The sequence below is a fragment of the Oreochromis niloticus genome, linkage group LG3, assembly GCF_001858045.2.
Source record: "Oreochromis niloticus isolate F11D_XX linkage group LG3, O_niloticus_UMD_NMBU, whole genome shotgun sequence".
In the NCBI taxonomy this organism is placed as follows: Eukaryota; Metazoa; Chordata; class Actinopteri; order Cichliformes; family Cichlidae; genus Oreochromis; species Oreochromis niloticus.
The window spans coordinates 71,145,174-71,172,086 of record NC_031967.2 but is presented as its reverse complement, the minus strand read 5'-3'; the positions used below and the strand labels follow the sequence as shown (position 1 = coordinate 71,172,086).

The following is a 26,913-nucleotide window of genomic DNA, read 5'->3' as shown; positions in this document are numbered from 1 at the left end:
CAGGATCTTGAAATTGACACAGAGGTGAATTGGGAGCCAACGGAGCTGTTTAAGAACAGGTGTTATATGTTCAGTGAATCTAGTTTTGGAAATAATACGAGCAGCTGCATTTTGAACTAATTGCAATTTATGGAGGGATTTATGAGGTAGACCATAGAGAAGAGAATTACAGTAATCCAGACGAGATGTGACAAGAGCATTGACAAGTATGGCGGTACTGTGTGGTGTGAATGAGGGATGAAGACGGTTAATATTACGGAGATGAAAGTAGGAAGACCGAGTGATATTATTTATATGTGCTGTGAAGGACAGAGTGCTATCGAGAATGACACCAAGACTCCAAACCTGAGGGGAGTGTTTGACAACAGAGTTATCAATGGATAACGAAAGACTGGTTGGAACTGAAGTCAGTTTTGATCTGGTGCCTATTGAAATGAATTCTGTTTTATTGCCATTAAGTTTAAGAAAGTTGTGAGTAAACCAGACCTTGATTTCACTTAAACAGTCAGAAATGGATGTAGGTGGGAGAGTAGCTGTGGGTTTGGAGGATAGGAAGAGCTGGAATAAATCTGCATAGCAGTGAAACTGGATGTTATGCTTCCTAAAAATATTACCTAGGGGTAGAAGATAGATGATAAAAAGTGAAGGACCCAGGACAGAGCCTTGGGGTACACCGGAATTAACTGGAGTAGATACTGATCTGTGAGGGAGTAATTGAACAAACTGTGAGCGGCCAGAGAGATAAGAAGTAAACGAGGCGAGTACTGTACCATTGATGCCAATAGATGCTAATCTGTGAAGGAGGATGCGGTGGGAGATAGTATCGAAAGCTGCTGTAAGGTCAAGGAGAATGAGGATGGATATAAGTCCAGAATCAGCTGCAAGCAGAAGATCATTGGTGATTTTTACTCGGGCTGTTTCTGTACTGTGACATGAACGGAAGCCAGACTGAAAGTGTTCGTACAAGTTATTTCCAACGAGATAATGATGAACCTGTGCAGCCACTATCTTTTCAAGAATTTTTTGCTAGGAAAAGGAGATTTGAAATTGGCCTGAAATTATTTAGATTGGAGGGATGTGAACCATTCTTTTTCAGTATTGAGGTTATTATTGCAGTTTTAAAAGAAGAAGGAACAGAACCAGATATAAGAGAGGAGTGTACGATATTAGCAATCAGTGGGGCAAGAGACAGGAATGAGAGTTTAACAAGATTTGTCGGCAGTGGATCAAGTTTACACCATGATGATGATTTTAAGTTAGTAATTATGGAAGATAGCTGAGTTATTGTGGGAAGTTCAAAATTGGATAGAGAGGATGACAGCTGAGAAGGACAAAAAATGCAGATAGAACAATTGACCATTTCGCAGGACGAGGGCAATTGTTGATGAAGATTCTCAATCTTGGTGTAAAAAAAAAGTCCATAAATTTGGTGCAAACTGCGGCAGAGTGTGTATGTATGGCAAAGGTATCTGGGGGTTTAACAATATTATGTAATGTAGAAAACCAAGTGCGAGGTTTTCCTTTAGCGGATTCAATAACAGAGATGTAGTAAGCAGATCTAGCATGATGAATAGCTTCTTGATAGTGTTGTATATGACTGAGATACATGTCCTTATGAATAGTAAGTCCTGTTTTCCTGTAGACATTCCAGGCCGCGTCCAGTAGCTTTAAGTTGGCGAAGTTCAGATGAATTCAGAGTATTCTTCCCAAAAAACTATCATTAGCATCAGATTGGTCCAAAATTATTCTGAAGCATGAAAATAAAACCAAACAGAAAGACATAGTCAATGTGGCAATTTCTGTTAGTGTTCTGTTAGTGTACTTTTATTACTCATGAAATAAATCTGTTTATTCAGTCACTTTGCCTGTCCTGTAGGTACGTAATTATTAGAAGTCTGTATAAATGTGCAGCACATCAGATATTATGGCCAGACCACCTTTGATGCAGTACTGTCTGTCTTCAAATTTTAATCATAACCCACGTTCTTGCAAAACCTGTAGGTCATAAATTAATGGTTCTGAAATGTTCTCAAATCCATATGTTTTCACCAATCTATGTTTGACAAGTATCAACACATGAATATGTCTTAAAACAGATCTGTTTTTCGGTGGAATATTTCCCAAAGTTAAATAAAATACAGACACTTTATGTAAACGTTTCTTTGATCCTAATGGATTAGCAACTTCAAATTCATCTCTGTACAACTGAATTCTCAAATGTGGGTTGTCTGTGTTAAAAAATTTACTTTCTTTGTAAATTTTCCCATTACTAAAATCTGTTAAGGTTTCAGGAGCATGGGGATCTGGCCTAAAATTTTGTCTTAAAATGTTAGTACATATTAATTCTAAGACTTTTAGAAGTGGAATATACTGAAAAGTGTCCTGTTTCCCAGTAAAAGGATCTATCCCCAGGATGCATTCAACAGGTTCAATCCGGTTTAATTTCTCAACACAGTATCTGTCTAGTTGATGTGTGTTGCTGACTGGAATGAAGCAATGTTCTAAAAAACTATTGGCATAATGAATGAAAACTTGATATATCAAAATTAAGAGTCTGCAAACATTTAGAAAATATCTCCCTATAGTTTTGAATAAAATACTTGAAAAGTGACTCTACTTCACTAAGAAGAAATGTTTGAACTTTTCTATTTACAATACTTTTCTCTTGAAGATTCAAGGAAAACAATGCCAGTTGTTTTCTCACAGTCTCTGTAAAGTTCTCTATAAGTTCTCTATAAGAGCTCGTTCAAATTACTGGGGAGATTCAGCAGTTTCCTGGATGACAAGGTCACAGTCTGGGGCAGACTCTAATCCTTATTTCTGATATTTATGAGTTTTTCATATGTTGGTTTTCTTGTGGAGCACTGTGGACACTGATATGGCACATCCATAGAAATGCTCACCTACAAAGACCTGTTGATAATCTGCCAATTCATTTTCCCCAAGCCAAAGAGATACTTCTCCAACAGTCCACTGCTGAGCCATGATCTGTTAAAACAAAACAAAATGCACATTACATTGTTTTATTCTGTGACATCAAAAATGTTTTTTTTTTGTTCATTCATTTTCAAAGCTGCTGTACCATAATAAAGGTCGCAGGGGTGCTGGAACCTATCCCAGCTGTTTTTTTAGGCGGGGTAGATCCTGGACAGGTTGCCAGTCCATGGCAGGACTGTCATTCAGATATGCATGTCTTTGGAAACCCACACAGAAACAAGGAGAACATGCAAACTCCACACAGAAAGGGACCCGGTTGACCCTGCGAATTGAACCGAGTCTTTCTGGCTGTGAAGCAACAGTGCTAACCACTATACCACCGTTTATTCTAACTGTTAAGCCTTCTTCAGATAAATGTTGGATAAATGAAATGTACAAAAAAATTTAACTATATTAAAAAAAGGACATCTATCTTGGTAACATCAAATGCCCGGATCATAATTTGTCAACTACTCTGAAAATAAGTTATACAGTAACAGTCAAAGACAACTTCTCATGTGTCACATTTCTATTTATTCCAAACACTTATGCATTGCTGTATTTTATACAGCTACTCCACAATTCAAAGTACAGGCTACTGAATTTCAGAGTTTCTAGAGCAGACACAGAGCTCACACAACAGGCTTCAGGCGCCATTTTGGTGACTTTAACAATATTACTAATTTTAATATCGGTCTAGCTGACATTCGTTTATGTACGCAGCACGCAATAGAGCCACATATTTTAGAGGCCAAATTAGTTGGGAGCACCTTCACTTAATTGTAACAGTGGTTTTGTTAGGAAAAAAATTCTGTATGCCAAATACTAAACTGCGTTAACGTCAAGGGCTAACGTATCTAACATAACTAACCATTACTGTTAACACAACATTAACAGCAAGCTACAATGGCGAGTAACAAAAACAAAACTATAAAAGTTTTACCTTTTCCAACAATCCAGGAATCCAGAATCCTTCAAAGAACAGCAGGTACTGAAGACTGTTATCCGCTGCCACCGTCCGTGAGAAATATTTTTTTTCCCTTAGAAAGTTCAAGGCTCGTGTGATCTGGTTGCTATAGTACAACGTGTTCTAACTTCTCTCTCCCTCCCTCCCTGTCATTTATTTGGCTCGACACAAATAATAATAAATTGCCTAGTGATAAACAAGTACTCAGATCACATGTGCAATTGTTACTTACTTATGGTATTTTATAATTTGACTTTACATACTGCTTGTGGTTTGTAAAGTTCACAGTAACTAGTATTATCATTATGCTATATTTTCTAATATATATATAATATTCTCAAAAGTAATGCCTTGAAGCAGAAAATAGTAATACTTTATTAAAATTTAAAGCTAAAGTACAGTATCTGAATCTGTCTAATATCCCCTGAATGGATTGTTAATTTATTAATTCACCATATTCATAAATATCTTAATAATAAATTCTATATTCTGTTACCACATTATTTGTGATCAGTGAGTTTGCAGGGTGGGTGGTTGTGGTCTTTAGGCTTTGGCCCCCACCCCTGCCACCAGTATATTTTTAGGCAAGTGTTTCTAACTTTGAATATTCAGTATCCTACCATCTGCTCTTAAAGGGTAATCGCCAGGTGTCTTTCTGTTTCTCCAGCACACACATTGAGAAAGGCTCCTGCAAAAATCCCCTGCCTCCCATGCTTCAACCCCATGAGGAAGGCAAAGCTCTCTTCATCAAGACACGTGACACAGCGTGTGGCTCCGTGGCCGTATTTACCTACGACCTCAAGGATGGGTCCACCCAGAGGGGTAGAGTCGCGGTGATGTTCTCTGTGCCATACAACTTTGGCTGGTACAAGAACTTGTACGCAGTGGGAATCTTCGATGTGGGCAAAGCCTGTGACAAGTACCTGTACAAGACCATGTATTATGAAGAGGGCCATATGTTCAAACGGGGCCCAGCCAAGGGAAACAGTCTGACCCAAGAAGGGCACTACGTTACCATCACTGCGTCCATGTCTGACGCCTACCAGCCTATCCTCAAGGTTGACATCTGCGAAAAATGAGGCCCACAGCATTTCCTGCAGTTTGCACCATTAATCCCAGTAACACCGGGTTCAGACTGTAGGAGAACTGGAGCTAAACAATCAATCATTTTCTTTAATTCTCTGCTTATTTTATGTCCACTTTGTGCAAATGTAAAAACAATCAAAGCTGAACAAAGATCAAATCTGAAAATCTCAACATTTATTTGAAATTTCTTCCCCTGTCCCTCCTTCCTTATGACATCACAAAGATGGTGAGCTGTCATTAGTAAAATTCTGTGTCTGTCATGTAGTCTGAACCTGATGTTAAACTGTTATTTTCCTTCTTTTAAAGTTCGACACAAACTTGATTCTTACTTTCGATGATGTTGCTCAGAAATCATCATGGTGACTGTTTTCCTGTCGTGCAATGATATGAAATCACAGAGCTGTGCAGCTGTGAACATGTGGATGAGATAATAAATGCTGGGTGAACACTAAATATCTGAGCTGTTTTCTTATGACAACCTATCACAGAACATCGTAACTCCAACCATCAAACATGTTCTACTGCTTTAAGCCAATCAGTAGCAACCAGCAGGAGAAGAAAGGATCAACCTCAAATCTGACTGATAGTTTCTGAATTTGAAACAAAATTGAATTTGTTGGTCTGAAAGTGACACTTGTGGTTCTGGTTGGACAGTCTCAGCTCTGTTGGTGCTCCACCCTATCATCCAAATATGGTCTAAGTCAGAAGTGGGAAGTAACAAAGTACAAATACTTAGTTACTATACTTAAGAAGAATTTTCAGAAATCAGAGTGCCTGCTGGGGTACAGAGTAAACAGAAATACAAAGAGCACTTAGCAAGTTAAGCATAAACTTCAGTAGAGTAATAAAGCAAACTATGAATCTAGACTCAAAATACTCCTATGGAACACTATGAACTTAAATGGTAAATGGCCTGTATTTGTATAGCGATTTACTAGTCCCTAAGGACCCCAAAGTGCTTTACACAACCAGTCATCCACCCATTCACACACACACATTCACACACTGGTGATGGCAAACTTTAAGTATACTGTGATTTTACATTTACATAAAACAAAAACTGAGAAACGAGTGGTTAGAAAATCATTACAGGTACTGTGAGGTGGTCCATAACGGGGGAACCTTAGGGCTGTCGTGGTAGAGGGTTGGGGGCCCGACACTGGGTAACTTCCAGTGCAGGACAGAGGGAAAAGGTGTGACGGAATTCTCAGATTCACTGTAAATGAGGGAAACAGGTGTTAGGTAGGATTTCGGATGCTGATCAAAAGTTGTAACAAAAGTTGCAAACAGTCTTACTTTTACGCAGGTGGACGTGAAGCATAGAGGGATTGGTGGTCCAAGTGACAAGAAGAGGTAATTCCGATGAGTGAGCCCGTTGAAGTCAGAGTGCTGGGCAGGGAGGCAGACCGATAAGCATGAGTGGAAAGCTGTTAGCAATATTGAGGATTAACGGAATACATGTACCGGCATTACGCATTTAAAATACAAAATATGAGTGAATGTATTCCGTTACAGTTACAGTTTAAAAATGTGGTATTAAGAATTAGAGATGGACCGATCCGATATTACATATCGGTATTGGCCCGATACTGACCTAAATGACTGGATCGGATATCGGAGAGAAATAAAAAATGTAATCCGATCCGAAGTATCACAAAATCACCTCACAAAACGCGCTACTTGGCCTAACCCAACTCGGCGCATCGGAGCAGTATGTATCACGTGATAGAGCGGCTGTTGTCTGCCAGACCTGTCGGTGGACTGTTGGAGCAGTTGGAGCCTTGCTACATGCTTCCTAAGGCATTTCATCTCGGCGAAAACTATCCCAGAGAAGTAAAGCAAGTGTGTAAGTTCATCCCTGAATGTTTGCATAGTATTTCCACGTTAAGCTTAACAACTGATATATTGAGCCACAGCTGGACTGGCCATAGGAGTTCCGAGGTGACAAAGACATTTTTCTTTCTTATTCTCATTTAAAATGTCTAGCTTTTAATAAATAAATATCTGAATATTACACCCCAAATTTTAATCTGATGTCAAATGTATAGAAGTCCATTACTGTATATAGTAACTATTAAGTCTAATATACCCTAGCAAGCTATAGTACTTTTTCCTTTGGGACTGTACAATCTGTGCAGTCTGCAGTTCTGTTGAAGAAATATGTTGAATCTATTTAATTATTCTTGAAAAATAATTGATTTCTGTGCATTTTTTTTCACACTGCATCAAATTAAAGTTCAGCATCATGAGGTGGGAGGTGGTTCCCTTTTTTTTTTTTTGCTGGGAGTTTTCAACCCTATTAGTTAGGCTGTGTTGAGGTTTAAATGTATAATCTTAAATGCTTAAATGCTGATTATATTGCTTTATAAGAAAGGCCCAACTCTGAGTACACTCTGTGCCAAAAGTGCTGACATGAAACTGCATACTTTTGCAGAGCATAGGACCAGAAAGTGAAACCAACTAGGCTGTTTGATCGAAACTTAAAGTGTGGTGTGACGTAGAGAGCAAGTATATAAACAACTAGGCTTCCTTTTGTGCTTCAGACCTGGGGTTGTGTGTTTTGTGTTCAGGTCTCCATATCCCGGATATGTAAAACAAAGATCATTTTTAAAGTAATAAGACCACTTTTGAGCCGTGTCTTTCTTGGCCGTAAAGAATACGAAAGAACGGAATATAATACTTGGTGCCAGTGACCCGGATTCTTGTGCGGCTGAGGGGACTAATTTGGACCTTAAGGTACGATCTGATATGAGGTGGACAACAGACCGGTCTAAAAGAGTAAAGGTAAGCGCACAAGCCTTTTGAAAATTGTGCACATTGGATGAATTCTAAATTAGTTGTCCACCGAATTGATGATTGTTACCGTTATATTGGCTCAGTAGTGGAAACTAAACTAAATTATAAAATCTGTTAAGTAGATTTCAGGTGACATGTCCATCGTAATTTTATGTAATTACAAATAAATAAAAGTAAAGTTTGGGGATATTTGATAAAAATTTATTGTGATTAATTTTAGGGTGAAGTTAAAAGTTGTTGTGACGTATGTTTGAAGTTGGTGTGTTATGTGTGTGTTACGTCAGCCGAGAAAAGAGATTAGATTAGGACATTTGGTCAGGGAATTTTATTCCCACATTGATTATAGGGTGGGACCCGAGCTTCAAATAATAAACAGGCGGTTAGAGTCCACAGTGATGCTTTCAGAATTATTTGAATTACTTAGGACGGGAACGGCGATTCCTAGGAGTGTGGTTGCTCAGCGTGTGGCAGCGACTGGTGATCGTGGACGCACGGTCATCCCTGGCAGCATCCAGTTAGCCCGGGTTGGTACCCGTGGGACTTCGGGCACCCATTAACAAACCAAGAAGTCATTGACTACTTCCTTACCGCGCTCTTTGACCGACAGGGGCGTGACCATTTCAACGTGGCTCACAGGTGAGCTTTAAGTAAAGCTTTAAGGTGAAAAGTGGAATACTTAGACGCTGGTAAGTGGAGCTTCCTGTCGAACTGCGGGGAGCGCTTATAAATTAATTAGGGCCTAGAAATTTGACCGTTATCGGAGAGGGCGTTCCCGAAGCGGGGTGATTGACCAGCACGGTTGGCGAACCTGAGCCTTAGAGGCTTTTAAAGTGGTTGAAAAGTTAGGTGTACCGGTACTAAGGTTTTGAAGATGAACTGAAGTTGTGATATGGTAATGGAACAATTTATCTTGGCACTCAGTGGCAGTCTTTTGTTATATATATACATATATATATACACATATGTAAAAATGTGTGAATGTATAAATGAAGTGTAAAATTGTTATTGGCATGAATGATTAAAGGTGCAAATTGTTTTGAGAGAAAAGTATGTGAGACGACGAAGTTCAGGGAAGTGTGTAAAATGCTGATGAACGTATTGCATGAATGATGCTACAAAACTGAGCTGAAAGAATGGTGATCTGTGTGGAAAACTGTTAATTGTGCCAAAAGAGCTCTGCTATGCATGCTGAAGACTGTGATGTGAATGCTTGCATAACCAAAGAGCTTAGTATATTTAAAAGTGTGTGTGCATGAAATAAGGGTGCATTGTTTTTAGATCAAGACTTGGCAGAATTACAGGGGGGTTATAAACTGTAAATATAAAAAAAGAGTTTGATTAGCCTGTAGAAACAGGAAAGAGAGAAACAGAAAAACATGAGTCTGTGTGGCTGTGTGTGTGGGACAGGAACTTTTCATGCCCATAAAAGGACACTAGCTGATGTGTGTACTGTGGGACCAGAGAGAGAGGGTGAGAGAGAGAGAGAGAGAGGAAAGAATGTCTCAAGAAAAGTGATAAAATGATGTTAATTAAATGCTTTAGTGTGTTAATACAGGTGGACTTCTCTCAACCTAAAAACATGAGTACAGCGGCAAAATGATACATTAACAGAATTGGGAGGAAAACAGCCCAGGCTTTGGCTTAAAATTTGACAGCTTCACCTCTCATTCTCTCCTTATCCTGAGAAGGAGCTTAAAGGACAGTCAATCTCCTGATGAAGACAGAAGACAGACAGAACACTGTGTATTTGAAGAATTAACAGCAGGCAAAAAGACAATGCAAATGAACTATAACACTGACGACTCCAGCAGCAGCATGTAAGAAAGCACGTGATGCAACATGCACAGTGGGCAGGCTGGGCAGTTGAACAGTGGGATAAATAATTGTGTGGAACCACTGGACAGTGAGTTTCATATTTGCCATGCTTGGAGTAATCTTGAAAGAAAAGACTGAAAAGATCAAGAGAGAAGCAATGGAGAGAAGAAAGAGCTGATTTGGGCCTGTGTTGATCTGCGAGGCCCCACAGGAAACTGTGAGAACAGTGAGAGGTGAACCTGGACGTCATATAGTGGATGCATATGGCAAAATTGGTTTGAAGGTTGAACTTATGAAGGTTTAGAAATGTTCACCACATCACAACAATGAGGTTAAAAAAGAAAGAAGGTTAAAAAAAATAAGAAAAATAAATAGATACGCAAAATATATCGTGTCCGCTCCGACCGGCTTTAACCCTTTAAAGCCGGTCGGAGCGGACACGCTCCATTTTGCCTAACTATTTTTAAATCCCGGTAGCTCTGCAACCACGTAAGCTAGCGCAATAATTTTTTTTGCATATGAAACCAGAGGAGTTGTACTTACATCTTATGCCATCAGCTTGTCCTAGGTCACAGTTTCCTTCCACATATAGCTTTGCAAAAACTGCATAAAAAGCACTTGCAGCAACAAAAACATCATATTCCAGAAACACGCTTTGCCGATCCGATCAGCTGTTCATAACACTTCCTAGTCCATCAGCGTGAACTATCGCATGTCTGCCATGACCTGCCCGAAACCGGAAGTGAAATTATTTGCGGAAATGTAGTTTTTTACCATCGGGGCTCATGAGCCTATACTGGTGTTTTTAAAAGTTATGTTTGACTTAATGACTTTCTGTGTCGTTTCTGGTATGCTTTGGACTCATATTGCACTGCTGAAAATAGTTTATGTTGATGCACATGCTGTTATTTTGCAAATTTGCATTATAATACTTATTTTCGTTTTTCCTGCAGTATATGAAAATTGGTGCATTTCAAAATAAAACTATGAAGACTTAAAATAAATTTCCTGTGGTGGGAAACTAGTTTGTGCTACTTTTTGGTATTTGCAGTTTTGAGGGATAAGCCTCTTAAATTTCTCTAACTAGAAACATATGTTAAAAAAAGAAAAACAATTTTTAATTTTTTTGTAGTTTATTGCACTTTTCTGCAATTTATGTAATTACTATGCACGTAATGCACACATATTATTAAAATTTGGGCTGTAATGGTTGTATTGATGTATATCAACTTGAAATGCTACAAAAAATGTCACTACAACGTGTAAAAATATAATACAAGCTAGACCACAGTTCAGCCACTGGTCATCACAAAACTATATAAATTAATTTTTACGGTGCAGGAGCTGAATATCACAAAGTCCATCTGTGATCTTCAGTTCTTCACTTTCAATTTAAATCCTGCATCACAGTTCTTTAGAAAAGACTCCTGGTTGATCTGCAGGGTCAAATTAGCAGAAAAGATGAACTTCAGCATTTTCCTTTGTCTGTACAGCTCATGTTGTGCTTTGTTGTTCTCTGAGCTGACAGAGAGGAGGTGGATTCAGAGGTGGAGTCTGTCCAGCTGCCCTGCAATACCACACTTCATCTGGCTGAAGGTGCTAAAGTGGAGTGGATGGACAGTGGTGATCATAGGGTTCATGTATTTCAGAATGGCCTGGACCAGCCAGTTGAACAGAGTCAGGATTACAGAGGACGAACAAAGATGTATGCAAACCTGGTGAAAACTGGAGACCTCAGTCTGTTCCTGGACCGCCCCACAGAGAAAGACACAAACATCTACACCTGCAGCGTCTACAGCAGGGAGGGAAACATCCTGCTGATGAAACAAGTGAAGCTCTATGTCAGAGGTCAGTGCTGTAGATACATACTGATATCTGCCTCTAGTGTTATGAGTGAAGCAAAAATGAAGAAAGAAATCAAAGTAATGCCACCATCAGAGAAGACAGGAGGTAACACTTGTAACCTAACAACCAATCACAGCAGGGCAACCCTCCAGGTGATCCAATCTAACAGTCAGTACTAAAGATCCAGGTCAGAGTTCAGGGTCGGCAACGTTGGTGGGAAATTTCTTCAGATGTGCTGTTTGATTTTGTGTTTCTGTCTTTTCTTATTGACAGAATACAAATCCTCTAACATAACAATAATCACAGTGGCATGCGTCGCTGTTGTGTTCATCATTTCTATTTATGTGGGCTTTCGCTGGGGTTTTTACAAACATCGATGGTAGAAGACGGCTAAAAAGAAGGTATGTGAGTCTGTGTCTCTTTAGCAAAAAGCAAACAGTCTTATAGATCAAGCAGTTGAGCTCTAAGTCAGAGAAACACTGAAAGCAGGAGGGAGGAGCTGCTGGTTACACAGCAGAGGAGATGATGGAGGATCACACTCACATGTGTCTGTCCTTTTGCTCTGCTCTGTGTCCTTTCTGTTCTTTAGGCAGTGGAAGTGGAGAGGTCGGTCCTGCCTCAGGAGGCCACAGTGGGGTGAAGACAGTCACTACAAATATGTGATGGTCCGCGTGTGTCAGTGAAGCCTAAAGTAGACTGATAAACCAGCCTGTTAGACTGAGATCCAAGCAGTTTGTCCTTAATACTGGATCTCATTCTGTCCACTGGCTGCTGGGATCTCTTTATGCTTCCTACAGTCCAAAGACATGTTTGACATGTCCTGCAGCAGCTGAGATAAGTTCCTGAAGTTAGCGTGTTTACACTGCACTCATGTCACAGTTTAGATAATCTCACTGTTTAACAACCGAGCGTACATCAGGAGAATGAACGGCACAGGAGGCACAGAGAATGAAAGGAACACACACTTTATTTACAGTGAAGTAATGTGAAAACACAACGGCTGAACTACACACAAGATGCCTGATGATTTAACCAGTGAGACTCCACAATAAAGTAACTATAACTAAAGTCTGTAAGTCTGAAAAACTGTGAGCAAAATCAAACTAACATTTCAGTAGGAATAAACTGGGAGCAAAAGCCAAAACTATGATCTCTGTGAACTACAACAATACTATGATTAACCTGGAGCAGAGCTATGATAGATGCTGTGTGCTGTAAATTCACTCTAAACTAAGAGTCCATGGATTGAGCCTGAAGGATGGAGAGTTCGAGGGCTGGGAACCCGATACGGGGTAACAGCCCATGCAGGAACCCAGAGGTGTGAGGGGTAAGTGAAGGGTTAGAAGGGTACGGGAGCCGGGGAGCTCAGAGTCACTGCAATGAAGGGAAACAGATGTCAAAGAGAGCTCCAGAGGCCAACCCAGATTGTGCTGGTCTTTAAAGCCAGCAGCCAAATTACATCCAGGTACTGTCTGTCTGTGATGACGCGGCGACTCCACCCAGAGGTGGAATCACTGGCGCTGTGGAAAAAGCCGGCACTCACCCGGACCATGACAAGGAGGAGTTTCTATTACAATGTAACTCTGAGATCAGCAACTTTCCTGTAAACTTATCAAATTTCCACAAACAGATCCTTTGATTATGGAAAATGATATTTATACACCACTCGTCTCCACATGTCCTCCCTTTGGAACAATAGTATCGCTGAAACTAGTTTGAGGGTGATGCATTGTTTGTGACTGATTCACTGAACTCCGTGTTTTTTAATCAAATATAAGTTGCACACAAAAAGATTACAGGCAGGCGTCTTATGCCATCCCACTGGCACCAAGGCAGTTAATCTGTAACAGCACATTACATTCAGATGTCAAACCAGTGATGCCAAACTTAGCACTTGGCAGCTGTAATTTAAATGATGGTTATTTAGGCAACATGTAAATAAACTGTCTTCCATCATTTTGACTCATCATTTGCAAGCTTTTAATGAGGATCAGTCGATTATGGAAAAGGCTTTTTCTAAATGTTTTTGGTTCATTTCTCCAAAAATTAAAGAAGCATGTTTAAAGATAATTATATTTACCCAGTGGCAGTGTTTCTAAAAACAAGACTATACACAGCTGCTTATCACTCAAGTTTGACAGCATCCCTCATTCTGATATATCTCATGTTATTTACTACATTGATAAGTTAAAGCCATCTGTCTCTGATATGATTGGCACTGTTATTCTCTCAGGTTCTGATTTAAGCCTCCTGTGTCTTTTGGCCTCTGCCTCTTATTTTGTTTACCTTGCATTATTTTTTATTCTGTGAAAATTAGTTTAAAAACAAATGTTTTCCAACACAGTTCTCTTTGGTGACATCTGGTGGACAAAATATGAAGAGCAGTTTGCATCTAAAATATGAACATGAACTGCTTCATTATGATTAACTGTGCAGAGCTGAGCTCACAGCTTCTGTTTAACATCGTGTGACAGTTATGAGATCAGGTTACTGTTCATGTTCCATTTTTTTCATAAATAATTTGATGAATAAACCTTCCTTAGTTAAACGTAGCCTGGTTTGATCTAACTGTGCTTGTGACTTCTTGACATTTGGAAACATAACAGATAAAAATAGATTATATGTAGTAATATACAACAGATCCTATAACAGGTTGTTTGTGCTGTGAGGCCTCCACATGGTTATGTAATGGACCATTGAGCAGGTACATTTCAATATAATATAACTTTTATGTATGGTGCATTTTTCACATATTTTGACCTGGGGGTTGAATTACTTATAAATTGCTCAAATAGAAACATAATATATATAAGATTATTCTATTTGATGTTTATTTATGAACAGGCTGAATGTTTTCACTGTCTGTCATTATGTCTCACACTGGTTCACTCTCTCACATCTATAATCATCTCCTCATAAACACTGTAAAAACATTTAGATCACAAACTGACAACAATGAAGTTTTACCTGGAAGTGCTGAAATGGTTTATTTTTTAAATGAAAACAGTTAAATATTGATTGAATGTTGAACCTTCATCAGTAATTTAATGATTTGTGGAAGCTCATTAATAACAAAAATATGTACAGCTGAATTTTTGATGAACTGCAGGAGTGAAAAACACAAGATAATAAACTGTATGAAAGTGAACAGTTTATAATTTATAATAACAGACAAGCTTCTGAATAATCAATCAGTTCTGTTTGTGTTTGAAAATAAAAGCCCCCGCGCGTTTTATAACTGTACTGGCATACCAAACCAACACATGTACAAAGGCTTTTATAGACTTACAGGTTCCCTCATTCATCCATTGAGCATGTGGACTCACTGAATGTTTTAATGAACATGAAGATGGTGTTAATCATAAACTATGATCTTAACCCAGCTCAATACCTGTGAGACATTTTAGACTGACCATCCTCATCAAAACATTAAATGAGGGACAGATCACCGCTCATGTGATCTGTACTGTTTCATAAACCTAAACACAACAGAAAATAAAGTTTATTTAAACGTTATTTTTCCTTCATACAGTTTTAAAATAAAACAGAGACCTGTTAACATCATGAGTGGAAGCTGCTGCAAGGAGTCGCAAAGTTTCAAATAAATACAGGGTCATGAGTGACCACATGGGGGCGCTGCTGGGCACTTTATGATCTATTCAAAAATACATTGATCCTTCAGTCTGCTGGGTCTGAGCAAACACAGTAAAAATTTACAGCATTAGAAATAGAATAAATCTGAATATTGCAGAAAAAGAAGCAGCTTTATTTGCACAGATGAAGGAGAGATGTTATTCCCTCCTGTTTTACAGTTTATTTACAGACAGAATACTTTAGAATTTTATCTTAAATCTGAACATCATGTTAGCATGTGTGCTGTTCGAGCAGCATCTTTCTGTCACACTCCGAAAAAACTAAAGTCCATTCTGGAGGCTGTAAAAATGTCTCCTTCATCAACTCGGCAGCAAATATGTTTTTGAAATAAAGCCCAGAGTCCTTCTGTCCTGAACTGTAGAAGTCAATCATTGATTTTACCCTTTGCCAGGATCACAGCTCAGCTTTACTCCACCTGTCTGACTTCTTCATGTGTCTGTGTCACTTTGTAAGCTTTACATGTAAAGGCAGCATCTGCATCAATGCTTCAGTAAAGCCTTTATTTAGATTCTGTGTGGAGCTGCACGACCAACATGTGACTTTACAGGAAGTCCCGACCTGCCCGGCTGCAGGTTCAGCTGATCGGAGTTTGAGTTTCTGTGTGAAGGTCAAAGTTCAGTCATCACATGAGTATGTGACATGTCATAAAAGTCACCAGGTTACTCGAACAAACACTGATCTATATAGAATCAACCTTTATGTCTGTATTATTCTCTATATACAGACTGTAACACTGACCTGAAACTGTAAACTCGTCACTTAAGAACCAAATTTACACAGTATCGTGGAAATTTATTAACAAACCCTACAGACACGATGAGCAGTTAAAACCCAACACTGTATTTCCCATGAGGAGAGACGTCAGTCAGGCGGCACTGAGAGTTGTCTCTCACAATGAACAGTTCAGGTCCCTTTTAAACACAGTCACAGAACAAAAGGCTTTTACAGTTGCAGTCCACACCTTGGACCTCCCTGAGCCTGGTTCTGCTGGAGGTTTCTTCCTGTTAAAAGGGAGTTTTTCCTTCCCACTGTCGCCGAAGTGCTTGCTCATAGGGGGTCATATGATAGTTGGGTTTTACTCTGTATCTATTATTGCAGGGTCTATCTTACAATATAAAGCGCCGTGAGGCAAATGTTGTTGTGATTTGGTGCTATATAAATAAAGTTGAATCGAATCGAATTGAATTGAAACCCCAGCCGGATGTTGGGATAGGGCGGCCCTTAGCAGCTGGATTTACAGTGAGGAAGACCAAAACGAATGCAGTGGAACAACAAGTATTTATTTTTCATGCAGCTCTTCTCACAAACAATTCACATGTCGAGCTTCTTCACTGCACAACAATAATCTCTAATGACACCTGGCAGTGTTAAATACCTTTCAGCTGTCACAGACTAAACCATTTTCCCACTAACAGGTATGTTTTTAAATCCCAACCTTCCTCCACAGTATATAATACATCAATTTGAATAAATAAATACATAAACAAGGGAGTCCTCTTCCTTACAGATGGCCAGCAATGCTCCAAAACATAATGGCCTCCACATTGTGCCATGGTGACTGGGACCTGATGATCCTGTATGCTGTTATGGCCTACAGGGCGACCAAGCACAGTAATACAGGCTTCACCTCAAACTTCATGATGTTTGGCTTAGAATTGAGCAAGCCAGCGGTCGCAGGTTCACCCCACGATCCAGACAACCAACCCTCAGCTCCAGAGTATGTGTAGCAGATGCGTGAGTGGCTGGAGCTAGCCCACCTCATCACCAGGGAAGCCCTGCGGGAGTCATTCACTTGTGCAAAGAGACAATACGACAATAACTCTTTCCAGACACAGTACAAGATTGGAGATAATGTGTGTTATCTCATTAAAGGAACAAGGTCAAAAAGTTCCTCCCACTGTATGAAGGGCCATTCTTTGTCCTGGGACAATTGGATGACCTAGTTTATTCGATCCAGATGAACCCAAGGTCTAAAGTGAAAGATGACCAGCTAAAGCATTATCGCTGCTGCGAGCCCCTGGACAATAGCTGGGTCCTGGATCAAGCTCATCACTGCTCACCTACGTAGGTTCCACCACCAGCTTTAGAGGATGACCCAGCAGACTGTGATCTGGGTCTGCACAGTCTGTCCTCCACTGCAACTGGCAATGACCCCAGCTTCTCTCGGCCATCCGCCTCAGCTGCAGCCAATCCCGCTGATTGTGCTTGTCCCATCATTCCTTTTACAATGTAGACCATGAGAATGGTGGGGGTGCGGTGGGTGAGACCATCTGGGCCAGCAGTTTCAACGACCAACTCACTTAGCTTGGTTTATTTACCACGGACAGTTCCAAGTAGGACTAAAGATTTAGTTCAAGTTTTAAAACTTGGGGACAACATGAGGTCTGTGTATCTGTCAGGTGATGGAGCCATGACCTGGTCCCCCTTAGCTTGTGACCTACTGACGGGCAAATACAACAAGAGAGCTCCCTGAGAGCTCAAGCAGCACAAACACCATCAATCTGAGCTCAGAGCAGCACAATGAGGCCATCTGTTACCCTGCTGATCAATACGTGTCTGCGTGCAGGGCTACGCATGGCTGAAAGAGTGCCTCTGCAATGATGAGGGGAAGAAGCAGCTCATTAAAATGAAAGATCTCCATCTGTTGGCCAACAGGCTCAATTTCCTGTGGTTGGAAACTATTTTGTGCAACTTTTTGCATTTTTGAGGTATCGATAACCTGAATTTTCTCTAATTAGAAATATATGTAAATAAAACAACAAAAAACAATTTCAATTTTTTAAATATTTTATTGCACTTTTTTTTGCAGTTTATGTGGTTACTATGGACTTAATGCATACATATTATTAAAATTTGGGAAATAATGGTTGTGTAGCAACTTGAAATACTCCCCAAAATGGCACTACAGCATGTAGAAATATAAAGATAAGCTCTGGCGGACTTGGTTCTGTGGTAGGTCTTAAAGGGTTAAATATCCTCAGTAAATTAACTCCAGGTGAGGAGATGACAGCTCCGCCCAGGGGCAGACACAAGAAAACTACCAGAAGCTCAAACGGACTATGATAATAACTGTTAACTCAATGAGTGTTTTCAGATCAGACCTATTTCACAGTAGCTATTTTGATATGAAATATCAGCTACATGTTATTAATTTCTTAAATCAACTGTCCGCATTTAAAAAATGCAGAAGTTCAGTTATAAAAATTAGAAATAAGTAAACTTTTTCCTGTTTACTTATTTCAGGCTGCTGTGAAACATGCTTTCAGTGCGTGGTCCTCTCTGCTGGAACAGAAGCTGATCATATCTAATGTTTGTTTCCTCAAAGCAGCACAGAGATGCTATTGGTTTATTTTGCAGCACAAACAAATTATCCAGGTGCTGAAAGCAGGAACAGTCAAATCTGCATGGCTCAGACTTCTCACGCTCACCTTCCATTCATTACATAAATGCAAAGGTCAAGTCTTTTTTAGTGTTACAGGAACTTTGTTTACATAAAATGGAAACTTTTTGCAGTGCAAACAGGAACACTTTGACTGACTCGGACACTGAGTCTAAACAGTCTCACTGATTCACACGGTGGGACAGCTGCTGGAGGTATCATCAGATGTCTCTGGCAGTGGTCATTGTTAGAAACTGCTGCATATCAATACAGTTTAAAAGCCTTCACATTATTTGGCATTTGTGGGGACAGCAGGGTGATGTGTAGAGTGCATTCACAGTTTTTCTTCCTTCTTTAGGGCTTTTTTAAAGGATTTTGGCTGTTAAGGAAAATGAACTAAGCATTGCTCACAAACTGAATTAAATGATGATAAAACAATCACTTATGTGGGCGATGTTTGAAACATCACATTTGATACAGAAACGTTTTAAAATACTGTTTGTGAGCTAAACAGATGGGATGAAATGACAATTTTCTTTGTTTTTCTTTGCCTGACCCGTTTGATTCTTTAACCATCAGAATTGTTGTCTGAAGGCCAACAAAGATAGTCAACACATTTACTTTACCAAGTGGATCATCACAGCCTTGCCATACTGGTCAATTTGATCAACCTTTGTTGTTATTATTTATTTATTTATTTATTTATTTGTTTTTCAGTTGTTATAGACAGGACAGACATGGCCGGCGTATGAAATGACAATTCTGCGGTAGCATCACAAAAATCCTAAATAAAGGATTACAAATGCTTTTAAACATGCAGTGCTGAGCTTTACAGGAAGTCCAGAATAAATTTTAAAGGGACAGCAGCAACAAATGTAACTATGCAAGAAGGAGGTCATTATAAACAAGCTAACGTCCTAACTGAAAAACTCTTTATGGCCTCTTTACTTTTCCATGCTTATCATGTTACCACGGCAACCTGATAAACCATCACTAAGCATCCCAGGATTGTGAAGCAGAAGGAAAATTATCCATGGTGTTCAGAAGTTTTTACCATTAAATATCTGAAATGTGTGTGATGCATTTGTATTCAGCCCCCTTTGCTCTGCATAAGGCGGTCTTCTCAGAACAAACTAAACTTTTTGGCCTTCATGCAATTCTCTGTGCTTTGGTTTAGACCAGGCTTTATTGACACCCGTCGGACCAAAATGCAGCTGCTCGTCTGTGCACATTAACCCAGTTTGGGCCTCTCTACACGGCTTCCTGCTCTTTACAGGATCCAATCTAAAATGTTACTTTTTGTTTTTAAATCACTCAACAGCCGAGCCCCAGCTGACCTGTTGAGCTCCTATTTATTTATGCTTCAGAAAGAACCACGACGTGCAGTCAAAACTAACCTTAACTATTCCACGGTCTAAACTTAAATCTCGTGGTGACAGAGCGGCCCTGCCACAGAGCCATCTCTGGAATAGTCTGCCTCTAAATATTAGATCTGCACAAACGCTGGAACATTTTAAATCATTACTAAAGACACATTTTTATGACTTTTAACACACATTAACCAAAGCAGCCTTAGTTGTTGTTGATTTTATTTATTTGTTTTTCTATATTTGATGGCATCATTGGTATGCAATTTATTTATTTTAGTGGCATCTACACTGTTAAGCACTTTGTGGAGGATGGAGTGTTTGGAAATAAACACTAGGAGTAGTTGAAAAACGTAACATTCCATAGGAACGTGAACACATCATCCCCACAGTGAGGCATGGTGGTGCCAGCATTTCCTCAGCAGGGATGATGGATGGAGCTAAACATCATGAAAACAAACCTATTAGTGTCATGAACCTATGGTTCACACAAAGAGTGTACCAAAATGCAGCATGCAGATAAACTATTTACAAGACATTATTTTACAAAAACAAAACAAAACAAAAAAAAACAACAACATAGGGATTGTGGTTTTGCAGTGGAGAGCAGAAACCAGAATGAAAGACAGTTGCCATTGAGAGATGGATCTTGTGGGAGTCTCAGAAAGGGAACAATGGAACAGGGAATTCTGCAACAGAGGGAGAAGAGGTTACTGGACAGGTAAGGATCAGAAGGCTAAGGTGAGTATGTCGGAGACGGTGTTTTCTTACTTGGAGGTCCAGGTCGGACGGCCCTGGGGAGGTTGTCCGTGGGAATGTTACCAGCATGTCCAGAAATGTCAGGGCAGGCAGGCAAGGAGGTAAGACGGAAGAACCACAGCTGAAGAATGAGATCACGGCAGTAGGCGAGTTCACTCGGTGGTTATGAGAAGCTTAGGTGTGAACAGCAGAACAAGCTGGTGAAGAGTATATATATATATATATATATATATATATATATATATATATATATATATATAATTCAGTCCATAGGTTCACGATTCCTGCTGTAATGCAGCGGTGGTCGGGTGGCTCGGCATCTTGCGCTGATCAGGGCTTTGATCGCGGGAGAAAAACAAAACCTGACCTAAACAAGGTCAAAAACATAAACTATCATTCAATATTAAATTTAAGCACTTTGAATCACCTTGTTGTTGAATAGTGCTATATAAATAAACTTGCCTTGCCTTGCCTTAAACAGCGTTCAATTGCCATGATAAAACAAAATCAATAAATCCATAAATAACAAAGTCAAATAATTAATGCCATATTTTATACAACAATCAATAAACCAATAACCAAACAAATCATAACATCTCAAAGTCATCATCATCAATATCATTCAAAATACTATTATAGAAAAACATTCTCATGGGTCCCATCAAAGTATATTAGCAATAAAGCTAATAAACAATATCCAAAGCTTGTCAAATATTTAGAAAACACATTTAATCATAGTTGTTGCCCAACAAGTTCAATAATCTAAAGGGGTTCAACTCAATTCAAAAGTTTTGGCATTTAATCAGAAAAGTAATTAAAAAAAACATCCAAAACGTACAAAACTACAAAAAATGAAATCACTCACTCCACTCTTGAAACATTAATTTATCACATCAATTTAACATTCGGCCATGGTGAAATAAACAAAAAACAACAATAAATAAACAAAAACAACAATATTAAATAAATGAAACCAGTAATTGCACTTACTGTCACTAGCCTAGCATCAGTCGGGTTATTGCACGCTGCTGGTATGTAGTCTGTAATTTGTCAATATCTGACAAGTACGCCAACCACAGGGACAAAAGCAGCCAAGGGAGCAGGGGACATGCAGCTGGTTGACCCGGAACGGGTTCATTCCCTCCACAATAAAGGGATTTGCAGAAGTGGGGTCACATGGTACAGTACCTATAGTACATTTTCCTTTGGGAAGGTACCATTGGTGCAGTCTGCATCTGTTGAAGAAAGATGTTGAATTCATTTAATTATTGTAGAATACCAGAATAGGGAGGATGGTGCAGGTTTAAGTTTATTAGACTGGTCAGTGTTGCTGAACTATGAAATATTTTGGTGCAGTGTAATTTTTGCATACAGGTATAACGGAATAGCTTTAGTGTTTTGTTTTTTTAAAACAAGAGTACGAACTTACACAAAATGCAATAAAAATATTTTTAAAAAGTTCTATTGATTATAAAATAGACTACAGACTATATCAGCAGATATCCAAATTTATGATATCAGTATCGTACATAAAAAAGTGAAATCCTGGCATCTCTAAAACTGACCTCACAGCCAATTGTTCCTTCAGTGGTGTTAGTTTCAGTCATTGTAAAAGTGCACTGTTTATAAGTTTGGGGAAACCAGCAGTCAGCTGAGACTGAAGAAGTCACTTGGATGAGTTACAAAACCTTTCTCCCATTTATCTTCAGACAGAAAGGCCCACAAACAAACACCAATTAAAAGCTGCTGCATTAATAACCTGGCCGTGTACTAAAAAGGAGGAAACCCAGCACCCCAGTGATGTCCATTGTTCACGACTCAAGGTGATCATTTGGCACCCTGGACATGTCACCCAGTGACGGTCCTAGCCTGTTTGGCGGCTAGGACCATCAGGTGTTCAAACTGAGCACCTGATGGATTTGAACTTTTCTTGTCCATCTTGGTTTTAATTTTGCACTCCAGTATGAACACCCATCCCCCAACTCTTGGATCACCACAACATAACCTAATAAACCTACACCTTAGTACACAGATTCACTTTGTCAAGGGTTTATTTCTGGGATTTTGCACAACCCAGGATTCAGACCATGACAACATAATGGGCTTGGATTTACATCATTATGAATGAAATGTGCTCTATTTGGAAGCAGCCGGCCCCTCCCCTTTCAAGGGGTTGTGTGAGACTTTAAATCATCAAATTGTAAATTATAAATTTTAAATTGTTATTGATCCCTTTACCCCTGGAACTAAAATGAATATTTATATTATGTATATATTTATATTTATTTATTTTCTTACTCTTCTTATATATATTGTTTGTTTACTTGCACTGCTGTAACTGGAGCCTCGTCGTCTCGTCTCTCTATATACTGGACTGTATGTAGCGGAGATGACAATAAAGTTTACTTTGACTTCAGCAGCAGCAGGCGCACCGAGGGCTCTCGCGCTCACTTTGAACGTATAGAATTTCGAAAAAACATCGGTGCAAATTATAAGTCTGCCACCCGTGTCGCCCGTATCAAAAACCTCTAATGATGTCACCAGTTAGCAGGACTATCACATAGACAGAGACTGCCAATTATATTCACATTCACATCTGTCTGCAATATAGATTTCTCAACTAACCAGTACACCCAATAATATAAAGTAAGAGGGAAAAGGTTGATAATTTACATATTCCTTCAGAATTATTTGGAGAAACTGGTGTTTAAAACCTGAGATATAAAAGAGAGACATAGACTCTCTCTCACCTGCACCACAAACAGTAGGAAGTTATGTTTAGATATTATAATCACACTTCCTCATTTATCTTGCTGGACAGTCCACAGTGAGGTATTTTCTCTTATTTTTCCAGAGCTTAATGTAAACAAGTCCTTTCATGACTCATATCTACACTGTGTCTTTGTGTCAGAGGGGAAGTCTGTATCTTAATATTGAAATGCTGAGTACAAAGAGAGTGTGTGTTAGTACAGATGGTTATTCACTGCAGAGCTGTCTGCATGAACACCAGAGAAGAACCAGATGTGAGTTTCAAACCTGCAGGCTCATTTCATGTTTGTGTACAGAGGTGCTGTGTGGACCACATTTGAACTATTGCTATGTCTTCATGGACAATTTTAAATAGGTGAACATTTACTAAGAATAATGATATATTTATTATATCAGTGTGTGATAAACTAGATATCTGTGTTTAATATAAAGTGCTGTGTGTCCATCAAACAGTGAAGAGCTGCTGGATTCATTGTTTCCTCCAAATGAAAGAAAAGTCATTTTCATGTGACAGAGCGACGATGCAGTGGAGTCTGTTTCTGCTTCTTCTGATGGGTGAGTGATCATTTTACCAGGGCTCCTGATTGTTTCCACCTAAAATCCTTTAGTTTGATCAGGACTCATTAAACAAATGAACTCTTACTGAGAAAATCAAGGATTCACCTGTAAACTGGACAGTTTGATGGGAACATGAGTTTCCTGCTTGTATCAGCAGATATTCAACAGTATTTCTTCTGTTTTAGGTCAGTGTGTCTTCATCACATGTCACCTGTATGAGTACCACTTTATTAAAGAACAGATGAGCTGGGATGAAGCACGGGCATACTGCAGAGAGAACTACACAGACCTGGCCAAAGTGTTTGACCTGACAGACATGAGAAGACTTCAAGGCTCTGCACAGAGTCAAACAGAAGCCTGGATTGGACTGTACAGCGAGCCAGGCAAACACAACAGGAGGTGGCACTGGTCTCTGCTGGGGGAGGAATACACTGAAAATAAGACCTGTTGGGGAGCTACAGAGCCAAATGATGGAGAATACCCTGAGAACTGTGTGAGGACAGGAGACAAGTGGGCAGATTTTCCATGTACTCACACATTTAAGTTTATCTGCTATAACGGTGAGAATATATGGAAGGTAATCTGATAATACAATATTTAATAATGTTATAATCTAGTTTATAATCTGTGTTATATCATATGTTCCTGAAAGAGACAGTTTGAAGAATGAGAGAAATTAGTTGATAAAGATGTTTTTTGTGTTTCTCTGTTAATTTGACAGAAACGATAAAAGACAATAAAACCTTTCATTTGATTGAAGAGATGAAGACCTGGACTGAGGCTCAGAACTACTGCAGACAGCATCACACCGACCTGGCCAGTGGACTCAATCAGATATACAGTGAAGAGTTTAAGAATCTGCCGAAGTCTGAAGCCTCGTGGATCGGCCTGTTCAGAGACAGCTGGAGGTGGTCAGATGGGAGTAACTTCTCTTTCAGATACTGGGACATGGACTCATTTAATGATGGACTAAACAACAGGAAATGTGCTACGACTCTGTTAGAGAGATCAGGAAGATGGAGCTCTGCTGAATGTGACCAAAGAAAGCCTTTCTTCTGCTATGATGGTGAGTTTACACAGATTTATCTCAGCTGTTTGTCCAATAGATGAACTGCTGGAATCACTGAGAGGATTTAGGGCAGTATGTTTCTTCAGCCACTTATTTCTGCATGTATGTTGAACTTCTGTCAGAGGTGAAGATGTTTAGCTGATGGTTGGAACAGAGATTTCTCTGTAGAGCGGCTGATTCGCCTGAAGAATCGCTGAAATGTTTTCTTTTGTTCTTCCAGTGAAACTGGACCAAACATCCAGATATTTTAACTCCAGATTTAACTGACTGATGTTTTCTCAGACTTTTTGGCAGATAAACTGATTCTGATCAGGGAAAACAAAACCTGGGATGAAGCCGTGACTTACTGCAGACAGGAACACCATGACCTGGTTTCAATCAGCAACCCTCATGAGCAGCGATGGGTCCAGGAAAGAGCCAAAAACGCCTCGACTCCTTTTGTGTGGCTGGGACTGCGCTACTCCTGCTCTCTGGATTTGTGGTTCTGGGTTGATGACAACCTAGTGTGCTATGAGAATTGGGCTTCAGAGGGAAAGACTGAAAACTGTAGCACATGTGTAGCTATGACCACAGGAGGGCAGCACAAGTGGGTCAGTCAGAGGGACAATGAGACATTTAATTTTATTTGTATAAAACACTGAGGTTTAAACCTAAAGTCACTTCTTAGCTGCACATGTAGATTTTCTGGGGTGAACTCTGTGTTTCTGCTCAGTGTTTACAGTCTCTGGGTTTGAAGTGGGAGAAAAATGACCAACAGATTATTACGTGCAGGTTAGATATTTGCAGAGAGCAGTCTGTGTTTCATTTCTTCTCCTTTACCAGAGTCAGGAGCATCTTGGTTTCTTCCTTCATTGTTGCTGGTTTGGTTCATTATTAAACTGTAGCAGGATATTTCTTTTGATTTAGTTCAGATATTGTGATGGTTTGAATGTTTCTGCTTCATGTGCTGTAAATCTGTGTATCACATCATTGTATCCTCAGCTTGAATTACAAAGCCTGCCACTAAAAGCAGGTAAAACCATGTTTGTGTCATGATTCCATATGAGCGTTTCCAAATGAAGCCTGTGTTGAGGCCCAAAGAGACCCATAGACTAAAGACAAATGAGGCTTTGTTTCTTTGAAATGACATAACTGACTCATTATTTAAGCTGTTGAAAAGACACAACTTAGTTTTTTGCGGGAACTAGATCTGAGTTGATTCTGGGGATCGTCACAAGCATGCACCAACATTGGAGGCACATTATGGAGCCAGCAAAAAGGCGAAAAACATCAGCAGATTGGAAAACTTTGACGTGCTGCCACCCGGTAATAACATAAGTCTTAAATCAGTCTCATAGAGCTTTGTTGGTTAGGAGTGTGTATGTGACATCGGACCTCATATCAGTGTTCTGTAATTGATAAATCATTATGTTTACATGTCACTCGCACTGCGCAAAGTCACGTCGGAGTAACATCTTTTAAAATTTCATTTTGGACTTCCAGTTTTGGTCCACTAAAGGTTTATTTTGTAACACCGGTCAACGTCTTTTTTTTATGTCTGTGTTGATGTGTTGAAGTGAGCAGCTGCTCAGTGGATGTGGAGCAGAAATGTCTCGAGCTTCTCACAGACAGTTTGTAAAACATGAACATCCACAAAGACTGTTGAGGAGATAGTCCAGTTCATACACACTGGCAGAAACTTAGAGTCACCGATAGCAACCACAGTCACTTCCTCTTAGAAACATTTCACAATAAAAAAGGAAACTTGTAAAAATGAACCATACATAATGCAAATGCTCATTTAAGTTTTTAAAAGGCATTTAAAAATTTGTCTGAATACTTTAAACATTATTATTTTACATTTTAACATGGTTTCAATGTTTTTACTATTTCA

At 39.4% G+C, this 26,913-nt stretch overlaps 1 protein-coding gene and 3 long non-coding RNA genes across 4 annotated transcripts; 3 read left to right on the top strand and 1 right to left on the bottom strand.

Annotated features, from left to right (window-relative positions):
* Window positions 1–7,346: 7,346 nt before the first annotated feature.
* LOC112844694 (uncharacterized) lies at window positions 7,347–11,801 on the top strand. Its single transcript, XR_003217424.1, has 3 exons — window positions 7,347–7,813; window positions 11,162–11,488; window positions 11,759–11,801. It is a non-coding gene; the product is annotated as an uncharacterized LOC112844694 (long non-coding RNA).
* Window positions 11,802–11,839: 38 nt separating this feature from the next.
* LOC112844700 (uncharacterized) lies at window positions 11,840–14,037 on the top strand. Its single transcript, XR_003217430.1, has 2 exons — window positions 11,840–11,886; window positions 12,075–14,037. It is a non-coding gene; the product is annotated as an uncharacterized LOC112844700 (long non-coding RNA).
* A 2,361-nt stretch (window positions 14,038–16,398) lies between these two features.
* LOC112844693 (uncharacterized) lies at window positions 16,399–17,666 on the bottom strand. Its single transcript, XR_003217423.1, has 2 exons — window positions 17,200–17,666; window positions 16,399–16,930 (listed from the first exon to the last, which is right to left on the bottom strand). It is a non-coding gene; the product is annotated as an uncharacterized LOC112844693 (long non-coding RNA).
* Window positions 17,667–23,568: 5,902 nt separating this feature from the next.
* LOC109201485 (macrophage mannose receptor 1) lies at window positions 23,569–25,787 on the top strand. Its single transcript, XM_025905213.1, has 5 exons — window positions 23,569–23,667; window positions 23,846–23,968; window positions 24,157–24,531; window positions 24,693–25,037; window positions 25,323–25,787. Exons 1-5 carry the CDS (start codon window positions 23,583–23,585, stop codon window positions 25,679–25,681), a joined length of 1,287 nt encoding a protein of 428 aa, XP_025760998.1. The 5' UTR covers window positions 23,569–23,582; the 3' UTR covers window positions 25,682–25,787.
* Window positions 25,788–26,913: the final 1,126 nt, after the last annotated feature.

Excerpts from the sequence above, each read along its gene's own strand:
- LOC109201485 (XM_025905213.1), top strand. The coding sequence starts at position 23,583 with ATGCTGAGTACAAAGAGAGTGTGTGTTAGTACAGATGGTTATTCACTG. Across the intron at positions 23,668-23,845 it reads ACACCAGAGAAGAACCAGAT|TGCTGTGTGTCCATCAAACA; the intron begins GTGAGTTTCAAA and ends TTTAATATAAAG. Across the intron at positions 23,969-24,156 it reads GTTTCTGCTTCTTCTGATGG|GTCAGTGTGTCTTCATCACA; the intron begins GTGAGTGATCAT and ends CTTCTGTTTTAG.